The 19879-nt window shown below is 43.7% G+C and overlaps 1 protein-coding gene across 1 annotated transcript in view; it reads right to left on the bottom strand.

The window, feature by feature from the left end:
* Positions 1-19879, bottom strand: part of LOC112262023 (lysophospholipid acyltransferase 2) — an 82275-nt gene extending 62396 nt beyond the window's left edge. Inside the window, exon 1 of the mRNA XM_024437690.2 lies at positions 19631-19879. Coding sequence (XP_024293458.1) covers positions 19631-19714 — 84 coding nt within the window. The 5' untranslated portion in view covers positions 19715-19879. The remainder of the gene's footprint in view (positions 1-19630) is intronic.

Here is a 19879-nt window from a genome sequence, read left to right as displayed (position 1 = left end):
CATAACAGCTAAATGATTTATAAAACTCTGACTGAGGAATAGACGTACATGAAGAGCAGACGGAGAGAAGCAGGTGAGTGAGGGCTGGTAGGGGATGCTGAGGGAAGCAGGTGAGTGAGGGCTGGTAGGGGATGCTGAGAGAAGCAGGTGAGTGAGGGCTGGTAGGGGATGCTGAGAGAAGCAGGTGAGTGAGGGCTGGTAGGGGATGCTGAGAGAAGCAGGTGAGTGAGGGCTGGTAGTGGATGCTGAGGGAAGCAGGTGAGTGAGGGCTGGTAGGGGATGCTGAGGGAAGCAGGTGAGTGAGGGCTGGTAGGGGATGCTGAGGGAAGCAGGTGAGTGAGGGCTGGTAGTGGATGCTGAGAGCAGCAGGTGAGTGAGGGCTGGTAGGGGATGCTGAGAGAAGCAGGTGAGTGAGGGCTGGTAGGGGATGCTGAGGGAAGCAGGTGAGTGAGGGCTGGTAGGGGATGCTGAGAGAAGCAGGTGAGTGAGGGCTGGTAGGGGATGCTGAGGGAAGCAGGTGAGTGAGGGCTGGTAGGGGATGCTGAGAGAAGCAGGTGAGTGAGGGCTGGTAGGGGATGCTGAGGGAAGCAGGTGAGTGAGGGCTGGTAGGGGATGCTGAGAGAAGCAGGTGAGTGAGGGCTGGTAGGGGATGCTGAGAGAAGCAGGTGAGTGAGGGCTGGTAGGGGATGCTGAGGGAAGCAGGTGAGTGAGGGCTGGTAGGGGATGCTGAGAGAAGCAGGTGAGTGAGGGCTGGTAGGGGATGCTGAGAGAAGCAGGTGAGTGAGGGCTGGTAGGGGATGCTGAGAGAAGCAGGTGAGTGAGGGCTGGTAGGGGATGCTGAGAGAAGCAGGTGAGTGAGGGCTGGTAGGGGATGCTGAGGGAAGCAGGTGAGTGAGGGCTGGTAGGGGATGCTGAGAGAAGCAGGTGAGTGAGGGCTGGTAGGGGATGCTGAGAGAAGCAGGTGAGTGAGGGCTGGTAGGGGATGCTGAGGGAAGCAGGTGAGTGAGGGCTGGTAGGGGATGCTGAGAGCAGCAGGTGAGGGAGTGCTGGTGGGGGATGCTGAGAGCAGCAGGTGAGTGAGGGCTGGTAGTGGATGCTGAGGGAAGCAGGTGAGTGAGGGCTGGTAGTGGATGCTGAGGGAAGCAGGTGAGTGAGGGCTGGTAGGGGATGCTGAGGGAAGCAGGTGAGTGAGGGCTGGTAGGGGATGCTGAGGGAAGCAGGTGAGTGAGGGCTGGTTGATTACAGTTGCCACGTGATGTGCGCATGAAAGTGAAGTGGATATTATTAGACCTGCTCATACAACAGACTAGTGGCTGTTGCTTCAATTCAACTGAATCTATAAACAAGACTTGATAAAACATTTTCTAACAGGCGCCAGCAGGTTCTTTAGATTGGTAGGGCATAATAATAGGCTGACCACACCGCTCTCGTCGCGTGCACAAGCGTTGCAAAATGAATGTAGAAATCTATGTTATTCAAATATTGCACCAACAAGAGTCTACGTTGCCATGCTTTTTGTTCTGTCCCCAAATTAATGAAATTGGTTCAGAGTTTGTTTTGATATTTTAACCTGCGTGTAGTGATCACGTTTGGCGTAGGGGGACAAAATAAAATGTATGCACGATGGCGCATGCGGCCGGTTTGGGTGCCATGTAAGTCGGTAGTATCATATGAAACAGTACGATGGTATTCTAAGATGTTGATACTAGCGCGGTACCGGGATACAGTGCAACACTAGATTGGACAGCCCTAATTTAGATTGAGTTATATAACTCGATCACAGTTCGCAAAAGACTGTTCAATGCAGTGCGTAGTGGATTAAAGTAGGCCTAGGCTATGTGCTATATCAGATAGCATACAAGCAATTCTACTACACTTTATATGACTGGAGACATTAGCTAAATGATTTTATATACGACTAAAGTTTGAGGGTAGCCTACTCTGCTGCCACTGACAAAAGGATCAATAAAAGTGACGTCTGATCCAATAGGCAAATAAAAGACTAATTGAATGACTTCCATCTAATCTGGATGAGGAAATTATTGTCCAAAAACAAAACGAGCGGCACTGACCCAATGATAAAGACAGTGAATATGCACACTCAACCCCGGGTACAATTTACTCTAATCAAATGCTAAAAGGTTGCAGAGGCACTGGCCAGACAGACGTTGAAAATGACTGTCAAAATGGAAGGCAAATGTCAGGTGAACAGCCTTCATTTGGATTCATTCAGTTTGCTATGCATGTGCTCCTGAAGAAAGGGATAGCTGGAGGCAGTTGGACTGAATGGAGTTTAGAAACATGCTGTGTAGCATGATAACTGGAGGCAGTGTAAAGCTGAATGGAGAATTTTTATTTTTTTGGGAGAAAAGCTCAGAGCTCAATCCTTTCCACACACACCCTGCGGCGCATTCATGGTCCTTTCTTTGGGGCGGCAGGGTAGCCTAGTGGTTAGAGCGTTGGAGTAGTAACCGGAAGGTTGCAAGTTCAAACCCCCGAGCTGACAATCTGTCGTTCTGCCCCTGAACAGGCAGTTAACCCACTGTTCCTAGGCCGTCATTGAAAATAAGAATCATAACTGACTTGCCTAGTTAAATAAAAGGTTAAATTTTAAAAATTCATCTATGTGCTGATCTACTGAACACAGGCAGGCGCTGTGGCCGGACTGGGCTATTAACTAGGATCATCAGGCATTCCCCACAGGGCAGCCAGCACACAGCCACAGCCTCAGAGATACTACAAAGATGTGCCAATTCATAGCCAGTGTGTGTGTACCTGGAATATTGAAATGGCCTGAAGCCTAATAAAAATTCACATGCAATCTCCTATTAAACCTCTTAGCATAAACCAACTCCTCTCAACGCATCCTTCCTCTTACCAAGAGGCAGCGTTCTATACCAAGCAATCTGTTCCCACTAAACACATCGTTTGTGTGGCAAGCTACCCAAATACAGGCTAACACATTATTTAACCCAGTCCAAACATTATATGGACTTAGATTTCTGACATGTCATATGTGTGTTACAGAGAGCTTCCTGTGTGGAGGTCTGGGATGTAGAAGTGGTTCATTAAGGCTGCTAGGAAATGTTATGATGATTCAATTTGGGACTGAAATTTGTTTGACTTGATGTCACAAGCATTTCCATGCAGTAGCTATGTAACCATGTCAACAGAGAGTAAGCATAGCATCTAACAGAAAGAGAAAGGACGGGACAGAGGCAGATGGACAGAGAAAGGCAGGAGAGAGAATGCCTGTGTGGGCTGTTTCACATTATATCCCACCACAAATGGACAATGTGTGTGTGTGTGTGTGTTTGTGTAGGCTCACTGTACATTGATAAGCATCAAAAGCCACAGCTGTACACAGTGTTTCTATGTCCTCAGTGAACGTCCCTTTGTTTTTCTCCTGTGAGCCCTCCATACCAGTTTCCTTCCTCGACATTGTTTGACGCCTCCAAAGTTATGCGCATATCTCAGCTCAACTGGCTTACTTATGTAGGCAATATGCCTTATTTGCATCGATGCAGTCCTCGCTCACTGGCTGTCAGCTAACGCAGGAGTGAGACTGAGGTGTTCTATTCTGTCAGGAGGCCTGTGACTCAGCCCAATAGTATCATGAATGGCTCTGGCAGCAGTCCAAATAGCCAATAGTTTGTCTGTTGTTCTGTTGCTTGGAGTGTGCTGCAGCAGTCACCAACCCAAGCAGTTCTGAGATGAAACCTAACTACAGTGTGAGTGAGTACATATCGTTACATAATACTACTTACAAATGCTGTGCCAGGACAATGATGTCATCGTGTTTACATTGTCATTACAACGTACACAAAGGTTCAATTTATATGTCATGGAACCTCTCATAGCCAGGAGGTCAGGGAGCAGTTGAAGTGCGGTTTTAACTGAAGTGCAGTATCCCCTGGAAATGTACAGTAGTCTAGGTACAGTAGGCTACATGTAACCCGACATCACATTTTGAGTGGTATGCTTCTAGTGGGGACTGCTTGGGTCTTTCCAGGACTGTTTACACACTTGTTAAAATATATTTCCCTCAGAGTTCCATTGATCCTGGGTGAGGACAAGTTTGTCCAGGAATAGTCTAGAAACCACCCCTCTGGCTTTTGGAGAGACCCTGGAGAGTGACTCACCTCAGTGGTGTCTGGACGACAGCCAATGCCTAAGTCACTGAACAGGAAAAAACCTTGATGGGCCCCTTCAGTGACACCAACCTGGCTTTAGCAAACCAGCTGATTGCAGCATATGGGAGCAGTGCCAAGAGGCAATGGGGTTTGTCTTTCGGACATTGTAACTCAGGGGGCCTGGTCTGGAGGCAGTGACTCGGAAAGCGTCATGTGTTCCCGTGTTAACCCTGGGAGACTGCGGAATAGGCTGTCCAGCTCTCCTTTCCCATTCACACAAAGCTGAGGGGAAAAAAATTTAAAATTATCACATTAAACAGCATGAAAAAACAGCCTGCACTTGGCTATTAATGTTTGAAATACGTAACCCAACTTTCACTGTTTCACTGTTCATTCAGACACGCAGTCTTGGTCACAATCCTTTAGTAACCATTAAATCAGTACAGAAAGTTCAAAGAGGTGTGTTACGCAACACTAGCTCAGCAGTAGACGTAGAAAATGGTTTTGAAATCCATCACCACTGATGGTCTACTGCAGCGTTTACACCCTAAAAATGTACCTACCGCCTTACTTCCTCATTTTCTCTTAAGATAAAGACAGGAAGGACTTTGGTTTCTGTAAGTCATGCTCCTTGGTGCTTCGACCTAACAGCTTTCTTTTACTCATTCTGTGACCTTGCAAGCAACCAAGTCAGACCGCTAGCCTGCTTTTGGCTATCGTCATGTTAGATATTCTGTTTGTACCTTTGAAACTATTTGCTTGTATGAGGGTATGCAAATATCCCTTGTCCAAAGTAGTGTGGGGATTTGAAAATCCCATCTGTGAAGGGGCATTGGTGGGGGAATTTCCATAGGGTGACTTTGTGTTGAAAGAAAGGAAGACTAGAAGAGAACGTTTCTGAGAAGCCAGCCCACTTGTTTTTCCCTACCTCTACTAGGATAAATGACCCCCCCCAAAAAATACATTTGCATCGTCTCTGCAGGGGTTTAATTTTAGTTTGTGGTCACAACCAACGAGCGCCACGACAGGCATTTTAAGCATCCTAAATGAACAGCTGGACGCCCTGGACACTTCCAAAGAGGCATTGATGTTACTGGTCAGAGTGAACGCATTCGCCATCTGTCCATTGGGAGTGTGTGCGGACTAGAGGTCTTCATGGATCCACCTGTACCCGAATACTGAGACCGAGCCGGGATCCATAATTCTAAATAATGTCTATTCTAGGATTGTCACGGGTATCAGGCGTGTCATTTTAACTGACTTGTCCGGAAGAACATGAATCGCTCTCCCGCTTTGGTTAATAAAGTAGCTTTAGAAAATTACTTTTCTGCTGCTTCCCTCACTCGGTTTGAACCGGGTCCGGATCCGATCTATACAGAACGGGTCTAGATGTCTTCGGGTCCGTTGGGAATGGGTCCCTATATTAAAAAACGTAATGAATATCAGGTCCGGGTGGGAAAGCCCCAGATCCTTTTCAGAACAGGGCCAACTTTTAGGACCTGTGAAGACTAGTGTGGACACAGCAGCACCCCTATGTCAGCTGCTCCCTCAGAGAATGTGAGGTTGGGAAAATCTGCAACACTCACTCAATTAGCATTCACATCACACTAGCCTTCAGATGACGTGTATGCAATGCAACACAATTACAGAAATGGAAGTACATAAGCCAAACTAAAACACACATTAGACAGTCATACTTTACAAAGAGATAACCATAGTATATCTTAATGCAGTGATTTTATTTAACCAGGAAAAGCCCACTGAGACATTGTCTTTGGCAAAGGAGACCTGGCCAAGAAGGCAATACATTACAAAATGTAAAATATACAATCCCAACACAGTCCACATATACACTCCTGAAAAGTGTTTTGCACCAAAGTTGGCCACCTTCATCATAGCAAGCACAGCAGAGAAACCACTGACATCATCAACAAGGTGTAGGCCTAGACTGCCATGTGATGGGCAACTATTGAGCTTTGTTGAAGGTTATTCCACAGACAGGGAGTCAATCCCCAGTCAGCTGACAAATTAAACCTTTCAGTGTATAAAATGAAAAGGAGAAGTGGCAGTGATTGTTTAAGTGTTGTCTTGTTCATCCGTGGAGGAGAGCTCAATCCCACTGAATGGCTGCTTAGCACCAAACTGCCTGTCCTTTCAGCTTATAAGTACCTGCTATGGAGCATTGCCGGGCGCCCCTTTAGCATACACATCAGATGCATATCAACACCCAAAAGTGGAGCAAACAGAGGCACCAACAGCTTGATAAATAGTGCAGAAATTATAAAAGGATTCATTACATTAAGATACCTCTCAATTTAAAAAAAAAAGAGTTTAGAATCAAGGATATGTTTTGTATAATTCTACAAAGTCCTAGAAAAAGCAGGCTATTGCCTATTTTAGTTTCCCTTAAAATAAAAACATTAGTGTAATCCATTTGACCAACTTCATTTGTACATTTGATTAGTAATCGAGTTACATTAATTAATAAAGTCCAGTTACAGCTTCTTTTGACAAAGTAGAAACAAAAAAGATAACCAGCCAGATGCACAGGTGACATTTTCTGTATTCATAAAGAAAAGCACCAGTGCATGAACAATTGTAAAGGATGAATTGCAAAAATAGTATATTTTAATTAGGAGTTTGTTAGTAGGTTGTTTTCTTTGCCGGAGCAGGGGGTGACCACCCAGGGGACTGGTCATGTGCTGAATGCATGGACAGCACAGATATTCTTGGAAAGGGGGACATTTGGAAATAGAGCTGCACCTCTTGAATTATGAGAGTTATTTGACAAAGGGAAGTGTCTGAGAAACACCAGAACATGCTCTTTCTGATACGATATAAAAATCAAGATGTTTTACCTGCATGCGACTCTGAAGGAGGATTTGATAAAGTGATGATTCTTTCCCTGCATCTGTTAAATTACAAGATGCGCCCATCTCTTCATGTACAATTTTGACACCTGATAGACCTAATATGGTCACTCAGCCTATAGAAAAGATTACATTGACAATAGTCTAACTCTTATGTGTGAAATGAGTTTCGATAGCCAGGCTGTTCAAGCTGACTGGCATTGTTTGTTTCCCGATCATGAAGTTGGATAGAGTCACAGATATGTTTTGCATTATTCTAAAGGCCAACTGCAACACATAGCATGTTTTCATTTCCCTGACAATACATTTGATTAGTAAAAGAGTTCCAGTAAATAAAACAGTCCTGTAAACGGCTTCTTTTTACAAAGTAAAATGTTAAAGAGAACGATATCAACCCTCAAAGCGCACAGTGAAATTATTTCCTGCTGATAAACTCATCATTACACTAATGTTGTCTTTCTAAATTAAATCAATCTCTTCAACCTCTTATAATTCATTTACTTCACAAATTAAATTGTGAAGTAAGGTGCACAAGCATCACCCATTCCATTAATTTGTCATTCATTCAGAGAGGAGAGAGAGACGCATCAGTACCTGGCTGGGTACCAAAGTCATACAGCACATTGCCTTGGCAGGTTAAATTAGTAATAGGTGTGTGTGGGGGGGAACAAACCATTTAAAAATCAGTAAAAAGGCTAAATACTTGTCTGTGATTTCAAAATTCTGACAAATGAGCAGTGTAAAATACACGCATTTAGGAAAAGTCAGGGAAGGAGCAGAACATTGATTTTGTAAATAAAATAAAAAACTAACTTCAGTGGCCGTTGGCAGTTAATGGCATGTTTGAGGGGAAAGGTTCCCAGAATGCTGTGCAAGCAAGAGGACTTCATTGCTACGGTTAACCCATATTGTTTTTAACACTCAAAACTGGTGAAACATCTCAACAACATAGATATTCCTCAATAGCCACATGCAGAGTGAGATAGTATAAGGTAGACACAGAGCAAGACCTGTACTCAACACAAACAGGTGAATTTAGGCCCATGTTATTTTAAGTGGGCTAAAATAGGCTACTGTAACTCAATAGATTTAAGCTCCTGGCAACATTTGCTTTCAGTTTCCACAGTGGCAACATTCATGAGTCACAGTGGTTTACAGTGGAGTCTGATAACTAGTGTTGGTCATGAGAAGATATGGCCTTTTATAGCTGGGCGGAAAGTTGCAAAAGTATGCTTGGGAGGCAAGTCATACACAGGAGGATACTTTACTGTAAACCATACAGGTCACTTCAATTCAACCAATGTATGAGTGTTTCACTGGATTCCCTTTAAGTATTAGTGTAGCCCAATTAGCTACCTATGGATCAGTAAGCAGAGCATTTGTATTTCGTAGCATGCAGGTCGACTGGTCAGGGGTCCGATGGCTTCAACACCACACTACAGTTAACGTACATAACCCAACTCACGGGTTTCATGCAGAAAATATAAATAGAGGAATAAACATTCTAAAACTGTACAACCTTGGTTGCCCCAGTAACACAGAAAATAACATAGCTCGTTGCTAGGATACCCCTTGCCACAGGAAAGGGGTGGCTGAAGTGCATAGAAATGGGACAGAACCTTTCAGCACAGAGCCAGGGGCTGTGGAGAACAAACATTAAGCCATTCATATCTGACGTCTATACAACACCACTTTTCGAGAAGCAGGCTAGTTCCTTTGAAGCCAACAGTGTATTCAAATGAATATCTCTCATTTGAACTGCTTAACAATAGTGTTTAAATAACCCTTTTGATAATTGCTTGAAAATGGTAGACTAGAACATAAAAACTATGTATAATATAGTCTTAATAGTATTACAGGCTACGCTAATGTTACATAAGCACTTGGGGGCTCCCGAGAGGCGCAGTGGTCTAAGACACAGCATCTCCTGACCCCTCCTGTCTCAGCCTCCAGTATTTATGCTGCAGTAGTTTGTGTCGGGGGGCTAGGGTCAGTCTGTTATATCTGGAGCGCTTCTCCTGTCTTATCCGGTGTCCTGTGTGAATTTAAGTATGCTCTCTCTAATTCTCTTGGAGGACCTGAGCCCTAGGACCACGCCTTAGGACTACCTGGCATGATGACTCCTTGCTGTCCCCAGTCCACCTGGCTGTTCTGCCTGCGGCTATGGAACCCTGACCTGTTCACCGGACGTGCTACCTGTCCCAGACCTGCTGTTTTCAACTCTCTAGAGACAGCAGGAGTGGTAGAGATACTCTGAATGATCGGCTATGAAAAACCAACTGACATTTACTCCTGAGGTGCTGACTTGTTGCACCCTCGACAACTACTGTGATTATTATTATTTGACCATGCTGGTCATTTATGAACATTTGAACATCTTGGCCATGTTCTGTTATAATCTCCAACCAGCACAGCCAGAAGAGGACTGGCCACCCCTCATAGCCTAGTTCCTCTCCCTGTTTTGGCCTTTTTAGGGCTCTAACCAGAATAGGAAGCGTGGGAGGCCCCGGTGCACAACTGAGCAAGAGGACAAGTACATTAGAGTGTCTAGTTTGAGAAAGACGCCTTACAAGGCCTCAACTGGCAGCTTCATTAAATAGTAACGCAAAACACCAGTCAAAGTCAACAGTGAAGAGGCGACTCCGGGATGGTGGCCTTCTAGGCAGAGTTCCTCTGTACCGTGTCTGTGTTATTTTGCCCATCTTGATCTTTTATTTTTATTGGCCAGTCTGAGATATGGCTTTTTCTTTGCAACTCTGCCTAGAAGGCCAGCATCCGAGTCGCCTCTTCACTGTTGATGTTGACTGGTGTTTTGAGTTACTATTTAATGAAGCTGCCAGTTGAGGCCTTGTAAGGTGTCTGGTTCTCAAACTAGACACTCTAATGTACTTGTCCTCTTGCTCAGTTGTGCACCGGGGCCTCCCACGCTTCCTATTCTGGTTAGAGCCCGTTTGCGCTTTGAAGGAAGTGGTACACAGCGTTGTATGAGATCTTCAGTTTCTTGGCAATTTCTCGCATGGAATAGCCTTCATTTCTCAGAACAAGAATAGACTGACGAGTTTCAGAAGTGCTTTGTTTCTGGCCATTTTGAGCTTCTAATCAAACCCACAAATACTGATGCTCCAGATACTCAACTAGTCTAAAGAAGGCCAGTTGTATTGCTTCTTTAATCAGGACAACAGTTTTCAGCTGTGCTAACATAATTGCAAAAGGGTTTTCTAATGATCAATTAGCCTTTTTAAAATAAACTTGGATTAGCTCACGTACCATTGGAACACAGGAGTGATGGTTGCTGATAATGGGCCTCTGTACGCCTATGTAGATTTTAAATCTAAAAAAAAAATGTAATAAAATAAAGCCGTTTGCAGCTACAATAGTCATTTACAACATTAATGTATACACTGTATTTCTGATCAAATTGATGTTATTTTAAATGGGGGGGAAAAAGCTTTTCTTTCAAAAACAAGGACATTTCTAAGTGACCCCAAACTTCTGAACGGTAGTGTATATTTTATTTATTATTATTTCACCTTACATAGTAAGGCCAAATCTGATCAATACAGGTTATTTAACTTAATTCCCAATTGATTGCTCTGAGAGTGATTGGCCTTTGGAATAATGACGAGTAATACTAGGGGGGGTCCTGGTCCTTCTTGTAGTTTTATAAAATTGTGCGTCGACTTACTGAGAATTCAATAAAACCTCAATTGAACAATTGATAGTGTTCTGGTCAGTACTAATCCAATATGAGAACTGTAGCCAAATGAATGCAGGTCCTTGGGCAATAGTTACACCATGTTACATTTTGGGCTATGAGTTTGCTCCTCAAGCTCCTTAGGAGCTCTTATATTATGACCAACACTAACCATATCCCTGGAGAAATCACACTGGCTCATCATCCTTCTTCAGTACATCTGTAGCACTACACATAAGTAAGCAGCAAAAAAAAAAAAAAATCTATTGGAACAAATATACTCCCCTGAGGTGCACCAATTAGAGAGAGCAGGGAAGGGAATGAGCCTCCCCTGAGAAATCAGGGATCAGGCTTTTAGTCCCTGAGCCATTACTACTGGGCTAGGGACTAGCAACCACAACAAGCATTCCTCCATTACTGAGCCATCACTAGGGGGCTAGGGACTAGCAACCACAACAAGCATTCCTCCATTACTGAGCCATCACTAGGGGGCTAGGGACCAGCAACCAGCCTTCCTCCATTACTGCATTACTGAGCCACCACTACGGGGCTAGGGACCAGCCTTCCTCCATTACTGAGCTACCACTACGGGGCTAGGGACCAGCCTTCCTCCATTACTGAGCTACCAGCCTTCCTCCTACTGAGCTACCACGGGGCTAGGGACCAGCCTTCCTCCATTACTGAGCTACCACTACGGGGCTAGGGACCAGCCTTCCTCCATTACTGAGCTACCACTACGGGGCTAGGGACCAGCCTTCCTCCATTACTGAGCTACCACTACGGGGCTAGGGACCAGCCTTCCTCCATTACTGAGCTACCACTACGGGGCTAGGGACCAGCCTTCCTCCATTACTGAGCTACCACTACGGGGCTAGGGACCAGCCTTCCTCCATTACTGAGCTACCACTACGGGGCTACTGAGCTACCACTACGGGGGGACCAGCCTTCCTCCATTACTGAGCTACCACTACGGGGCTAGGGACCAGCCTTCCTCCATTACTGAGCTACCACTACGGGGCTAGGGACCAGCCTTCCTCCATTACTGATCCATCACTAGGGATCAGCAACCAGCCTTCCTCCATTACTGAGCTATCACTAGGGATCAGCAACCAGCCTTCCTCCATTACTGAGCTATCACTAGGAATTAGCAACCAGCCTTCCTCCATTACTGAGCTATCACTAGGGGGCTAGCAACCAGCCTTCCTCCATTACTGAGCCATAACTAGGGATCAGCAACCAGCCTTCCTCCATTACTGAGCTATCACTAGGGGGCTAGCAACCAGCCTTCCTCCATTATAAACCACAGAGGGAGGTGACAACACAGCAGGCCCACGGAAAGCGCAGCAGTAACAAGAGAAGGCTTGTCTTACAGACATGGAGAAATAAAACCACACTGACAACTTTTACATGCACACTAACAATTTAATAAACTGATTATGGCAGAAGGCCAAGTAAGGCATTAGTCATGTCAACACCTTGCTCTGCTGAACTTAAAATGGAAGTCATAATTGAAGTAAGTATACACAGATTAAAATACCTAGTTTTCTGAGCAATATTTCCAATGATTAGGACATGTAAACAGCTTAATAGGCATTACAGTGGTGTATAGGAGCTGCGTATGTGCCAGCACCAGGTAGCGCAAGCCTCCCTCTTATGCGCGAGTGAAGTGAGTTCTTAAAAACTATAAGTATGCATCTTATAGTTTTCAAACTTTACATGTCCGAACTCCGAATCAAAAAGTCTTCACAGAAATAACATAGTCACTGTGGTAGAATGTTTATTTTGATTGGTAATTTTCTGCATTTATCAAAAGGCCCATCAGTAGCCTGATTTCAGATGTGTCCATGTAAACAGGATTATTACAGAAATCATGGAAATGTATTAACCTATTATATTACCCTGACTATCCACAACAATCACATTATGTGCATTAAACTGTATTCCAATAAAACCACAGAGCAGAGTAGTTCTTCATTAGTAGTGAATGCTTTAAACATACAATGTGAAGCATCATTGGTACAAAGTATGCTTTTCTCCAGAGGAAAAGTCCCAGCGCTGCAGAGTAAACCCCTGCCTTAGAGCATTGGCGTTCTGAGGCTTACGACTTCATTGTAACAGGCTGGTCAGCGTCATATGAGAGTTGACAAAAGCCTTTAAGTCTGGCATTGTAGTGTGGTTAAGGGCCTCAGAGTCCACTACTTTCTCAAGGAGGTACATGGAAGGGTTAATAAAGAGGAAAAACTGAATTTCATCATTTACTATTAACATAATGTATTATAAGAAATGCTGTTGAGTTAACAAATATAGTGATCTATGTACTTTGCTGTGTGACATTAACACATTCAGTTCAGCCGTTGCTTAGAAAAGCGTCACGACACCAATGATTTTCACACGAAAAGCTAAATATTACTCTGGGAGTGTTTCCTTCTCTCCCTCTCTAATTGGAACGTAGTCATGCTGATGTTTGACAAAGATGAAGGAGTGAGAGGCCCGACTCAGCCAAGCGGTTTACTTTAACATACGTCATTCTAAAGAGAGTGCATTCACGACCAATCAGACACAGCTTTCTTAAACAATTCCACACTAATGCTATTTGCACCAGTTATTACAGCAGATGGACTAATATGGAAAAAGATGAAACCACAACAATAATGACCCTATTAAGGAATGCAGGGTTTGGATTAGAACATGTCATCATAGAGCAACAATACCTGGTTGCATATCTGGAATTCCTGTGACACTCACAGGCCACTCCTGGCCCCCAGGCAATGGTCAATGATATGTTACACAGAATGAACACTTGTGCAGTGACTCATACTGATGCCAATGGGCCTACGAGAAACCCCTAGGCTATTAATTTGACTAACCATAGAACTAGGCTAATTATGTTGAACAACCTATCCTAATAAGAACTTCTCAGCATGACAAGCTAGACCAAAGACTTCCTTTAAAGCCAGACAGGTGATCACATTACCAAGAGTATGTCAACCTGCAGGCATGCTATAACAAGTCCCACCCACACAAGCTTGCCTCAGTGTGGGTGAAAGGGGTGTGGTACAGAAGTATAGAAGGGGCCAAAGCACTTCATGTGGAGAGCCAATTTCATAGCAGGCCTACACCAAGAAAGCAGGGAGGGGAGCTGGCTGGGGCCTGCTCAGATTACACTGCCCACATTACAGAACTACGACATCGGTAGCGAAGTTAGGGGGTAGCGGGCGTGGCCAATGGCGCAGTTTTAGAGGCCCTCTTGGCCGCAGAAACGGTTTGCCCTTTTAAAGTCAATTTCCTACAATGCTACACATTTTTCCATTGCTTCCGCCTTGTGCTATCGGAGTGACTCAAATGTAAAATCAATGGGGGGCCCCACGCAATGACAATTTTAGATTCTCCCCGACTGTCAAGTTTTTATTTAGGTGATTGTCAATTATCAAAGATGATCTTATTTAAAAATATATAGCACCATCATCTTTTCTATACACTGAAAATGTTTTACCATCCAGAAAATGAACACTTATTCAACACGATAAGTAGCCTATACTAGAGAGATTTTACGTTTGAAATGAAAATAAGTTTGCTAATATGAGTAATTGCTAAAGTTCAGTTGGAAAAGCAAAAGGCACTCGTCAACTTCAAACGACCGGCTACTTCATATTTTCATGCACACATAAAACAGTAAAGCGCATCTAACCCAATTCTAATTTCCTGTACTTCCTGTGTTCGCTGTATAGGGCGTTCTGAAACATGACATCAATGAATGGCAGAAAATCATGACTCATGCAAGTGAAGTAGAACCCATAGGACTGATAGTGCCTCCAGAAAGTATTCATACCCCTTGACTTATTCCACATTGTTGTGTTACAACCTGAATTCAAAATGGATGAGCCTAGATAGATACATAATGAGAAAGTGGAAACATGTTTTCAGAAATGTTGTATTTAATTTTCAATAAATGTGACATAAATATCTAATTTACATAAGTACTCATACCCCTCGCCATGACACTCCAAATGGAGCTCAGGTACATTCAATGTCCTTGAGATGACACTACCACTTAATTGGAGTACACCTGTTGCCAATTCAATTGTTTGGACATTTAGAAACACACACCAGTCTATATAAAAAAAGGTCCCACAGTTGATAGTCCATGTCAGAAACTATAATCAGGGCTCCAGAGTGGCGCAGTGGTCTAAGGCACTGCATCTCAGGCATCACCAGACAGGCTACCTGTCCCAGAACTGCTGTTTTCAACTCTCTAGAGACAGCAGGAGCGGTAGAGGTGCTGACCTGTTGCACCCTTGACAACCACTGTGATTATTATTATTTGACCATGCTGGTCATTTATGAACATTTGAACATCTTGGTAAAAAAAATATTTAAAAAATAAAAAAACATTTAAAAAAAAAACTCTTGGCCATGTTCTGTTATAATCTCCACCCAGCACAGCCAGAAGAGGACTGGCCACCCCTCATAGCCTGGTTCCTCTCCTGGTTCCTTCCTAGGTTTTGGCCTTTCTAGGGCGTTTTTTTCTAGCCACCGTGCTTCTACACCTGCATTGCTTGCTGTTTGGAGTTTTAGGCTGGTTTTCTGTACAGCACTTTGAGATATCAGCTGTTCTAAGAAGGGCTATATAAATAAATTTGATCACTACAGACCCTGGTTTGATCAGGAGTCCCATAGGGCAGCGCACAATTGGCCCAGTGTCGTCCGGGTTAGGGGAGGGTTTGGCCAGGGGAGGGTTTGGCCGGGGTAGGCCATCAATGTAAATAACAATTTGTTCTTAACTGACTTGCCTAGTTAAATAAAAAAAATACACTTAAGTCCAAGGAAGTGTCCATAGATCTCCAAGACAGAATTGTAATGAATTTAAAACAATTTCAAGACTGTTTAAAGTTTCCGAGAGCAGTGGTCTCCATCATTGGGAAATATGGAACTACCCAGACTGCCTAGAGCTGGCCATCCAACCAAACTGAGCAACCGGGCAATCAGGACCTTGGTCAGGGAGGTGACCAAGAACCCAAGGCACACTATGAAAGAACGAGAGTTCATTGGCTGAGCTGGGAGAACCTGCCAGAAGGACAGTCTACAGCACCTCACCAATCTGGGATTTATGGGAGAGTAACCACTCCTGGGAAGAAGAAAAAAAACACACATGATAGCACACCTGGAGTTTGCAAAAACACACATGAATGAATCAGAGCATAAGGCAAAAGATTCTGTGGTCTGATGAGAAACATTTTACTCTTTGTCCTGAATGCAAAGCGCTCTGTCGGGAGAAAGCCAGGCACAGCTCATCACCCGTCTAACACCATCCCTACCGTGAAGCATGGCTGTGGGGCAGCATCATGCTATGGGGATGTTTTTCAGCGGCAGAGACTGGTCACACACACCAGCGGTGGGTTTGTCGTCAAAAGATGGATACATGTGCAGAAAATAACCTCATACCTACTGTAAACTATGGTGGTGGATATTTTAGATTATGGGGTTGTTTTGCTTCCACTAGTCCTAGGGCTCTTGTTAGGACAATAGCGACATGAACACTACCAAGTACCATAACATTTTAGCCAAAAACCTGTGTGCCTCTGCCAGGAGGCTGAAACTTGGCCACAAGTGCATCTTCCAGCAAAACAATGATCCCAAGCACACATCAAATCCACAAAGAAATGGTTAAATGACCACAATATCAACATTTTGCAATGGACATCTCAGTCTCTGGACTTGAACCCCATTGAAAACATGTGGTTTGAAAGAGGGCAGTCCATAAGCACAGACCGAAGTATATGAAGGACCTGGAAAGATTATGTATGGAAGAATGGTCTAAGAAAATGTCTCCTCTGAGTAGTTGTATCAGTATAAAATGTTTTGCTCATCTTTATTAAAGGGCCAATCATTTTGGAGGTGACTGCATTTAATTTAGAGCTACTTGAGCCATAGACAGCTAAGGTAATATAGACCACCAGCCATTGGTTATGTAAAGAGTGGCCAACTCTAGAGCTGGACACTATGTTGTTATCTGTATTCCATTTAATTATTTATTGTGTTATTGTTTAAACCACAATGACCAAACTCTTCACCTGATGGCAGATCCCTGCCCATGCTATTCATCCTTTTTCTCCCTGCTGAGTGCAACTGAGATTAAAGATATTTTGTGCAGAATACTCTTCCCCATTTTGTAAATATGCAAGCCAACAGAGATAAGAGAGATAACATATTCATGGATCCATGGAAGGGATGCGTTGTTGTGTCTGGACGGGCTGGAGAGAAGGAAAACGGCATCCCTTGAGAGGGCAAGAACAACATGTATGCCCGGAGAAGTGCACTATATTCATAAGGAGACGTATTTTTATTTATGTAACTAGGCAAGACAGTTAAGAACAAATCCTAATTTTCAATGACGGCCTAGAAACAGTGGGTTAACTGCCTTGTTCAGGGGCAGAACAACAGATTTGTACCTTGTCAGCTCGGGGATTCAAACTTGCAACCTTTCGGTTACTAGCCCAACGCTCTATCCACTAGGCTACCCTGCCGTATACTTGGAATACAGAGGAGGAATGGCGGGAAAAGGGAGATGGTTTGTTAAAGAAGAATGGTAGAAAGAGTAAGCAGAGTGAGCTGTATGCCTGATCAAAGACAGGGGAAGTGTGTGTAGACAGATAAGGGGGAAACAAAGCAATTTTAGAATAAGGATACAAAATGTGGAAAAAGTCAAGGGGTATGAATACTTTCCGAATGCACTGTGTATAAGTTACCCTGTATGAGCTCTTGTGCCAAATACATTACGTTGTTACAGGTGTCAAGCATATGGCCATTAGGCAGCCATGTGTATGAGGGAGGTTCCTAAAGGTGAGAAGTGTGCAGAAGGGCATGAGTCAAAGGAATGTGTAGCATTGGGAAAAGTAATGGTATGTGTTAATTGTCGGGGTGCCGATGGGACTAGGGTTCAGAAATGTCCGGTGTGAGAGAAACAGGTTGAGGTTTCCAGGGTTAGAGTAGTGCAGAAGTTGTCAGCATTTATAATAATGGTTATCAAATGTACTGCAGGGATGGAACCGAAATTGCAGAAAATTTAGGTTGAGGCGAGCTGCAGAGGTAATTGGGTGTAGGAGACTTGATGTCAGAAGAGTTACAGGGTGTGTTGAGTGGTGGTGTCCTGTCCTTTCAGGCAGTTGGCCTGAGATAGGACTAGATCGATTTAAATAGTGGAGTGTGGTGGTGGCTTTTTTGTGAGTGTCGGATTAGATGTAAGGGTTTTGTTTATTTATTTATTTTAAGTATAAGGGAGTTATACTCCAGTCTAGTAGGTGGCGGTAATACGTTTATTTATTTTACATGTAACCTTTAAACTAGGCAAGTCAGTTAAGAACAAATTATTATTTACAATGACGGACTACTTATTGGATACCAATCACCGTTAAACCTCATTGAAGTAGTAACATTCATGATTCACCTATACCTCTCTTATTTAAGATAGGAATGTTTGTGCAATGGTAGGCTATCTAGGCCTACACCAGCACCAGGATGTTTTAGCCATCTACGTTTGCTCCGACTCTTATAACATTTAGAAAGCTAGCTAGCGATTAGCATTAGCGGCTAACAAGATGGATTTTAGCCACAACTTGCTAAGAAAAGACAAACTAGCAGACAGCAAGATACAAACTAATAGTAATTATTGAACGCTTGTGGAAAGCAGCGTCGTTGTCACCAACACAGTACTGCATCTGTCTGACCGTGGAGACTGCAGAGTGAACGGCAAGAAAGTGTTCGTGACTCCGTGGTGGAGCCACTGCTCGCTCCTTGAGGGGCAGGGTTTGGTGTGAGTAGAGGCATGCAGCAGTTGAGAGAAATACGACTCAAGTAGCAAACGAGTTTACTATAAAAACGGACATTACACGCGCAGTAGTTGCGTATCAAATTTAAGAAACCAAACATGTAAATACAATTATAGAAGGTGAAGTAAAAACCCAATCCTATCCATGCATCAATACTGGTATATAGTAAAATACGATATTCCGCCCAGCCCTACTCCGTAAAAGGACAATTCAGTGATAGCAAAGAGACACGAGGTTGAGTGTTCATATTGATTTGAAACAGTATTGGGTTACTGTCCCCATCACATATTTGGAGGGACCAACTGTTTTTTCATATGCTGCTGTACACAACCCCTGGGGATCTCTGGAAGATACAGTTTGATATGATTGAAGAGGGCTCACAGTGACACAGCAGAGTATTAAACAAAGTCCGCTGTGTGCGTGTGTGTGTGTGTGTGTGATAAACGGAAATGTAATTAGAATGCAAGCATTAGCAGGCTAACGTCAAAACGACCCCTCACGATATGCAATAGTTATCAATGGACCACACCTTGTTACACAACTGGTGGGCTACGTCACACACAGCAGGACACTGATTGTGGTAGGCAAGTCTAATCGCATTAAATAATAAGCGATTAGCTAGGAGAGACACTGGTATCAATTTAATTGATTTAAAGGGTTGATGAATTACTCGCTTGAGAAGATGTCAATGTAGACCGCTTTGTCTGTGTGGAAAAAAAACGATTGGTGGTAGTATAGGCCTATAAGTTTTGCAACAGTGGCGCAGCCTAGGTGGAAATAGTGTTGAATGAATGGAACTTTCAATAAGCAAGTGCTAGGCCTAATACATCCTACAGTTGACAATTAAACAATACACGAGAAGCTGAAGTTACCAAATTCTCCAACCATTTCGAAAATGTAAAAATATTGGAATCTAGTAGGCCTAAAACATTTTTTACAATAATGCAACAATCTAGCGAATGACGTCTCTGACTTTCTGATTAAGACGGCATTCAATGAGGTTATTGTAGCCTGCACGCTACAATCTCTGCATCACTAATAAAACCAGTTAACCTACAGCAGTACACCAAAACCAAGGAGATAATACATTTAAAAATATTTTTTTACCTGGTCTAGAGGAAGATTGATTATCTCGCTTATCGGCTGCAGTAAATTGGAGCCAGTGCAGGACGATGTGGTTTCAGTAGCCATTATTGAGGCCGTGAATCCTTGCTCCCCTTCGCGGTCGCAGATACACTCTCCTCCGTTGAAAAACTGCTGCTGCCGCTGCGACGGACTACCAGGCTAGATGGTTGTCATCCGTGTTACAGCGCCACCAAAATCTACAGCACATATCAAACAGCACTAACGACAACA

This window comes from Oncorhynchus tshawytscha, linkage group LG11 (assembly GCF_018296145.1).
Source record: "Oncorhynchus tshawytscha isolate Ot180627B linkage group LG11, Otsh_v2.0, whole genome shotgun sequence".
NCBI classification, from domain to species: Eukaryota; Metazoa; Chordata; class Actinopteri; order Salmoniformes; family Salmonidae; genus Oncorhynchus; species Oncorhynchus tshawytscha.
Note: the sequence above shows the minus strand (reverse complement) of the source record. Positions and strands in the feature narration are given on the sequence as shown.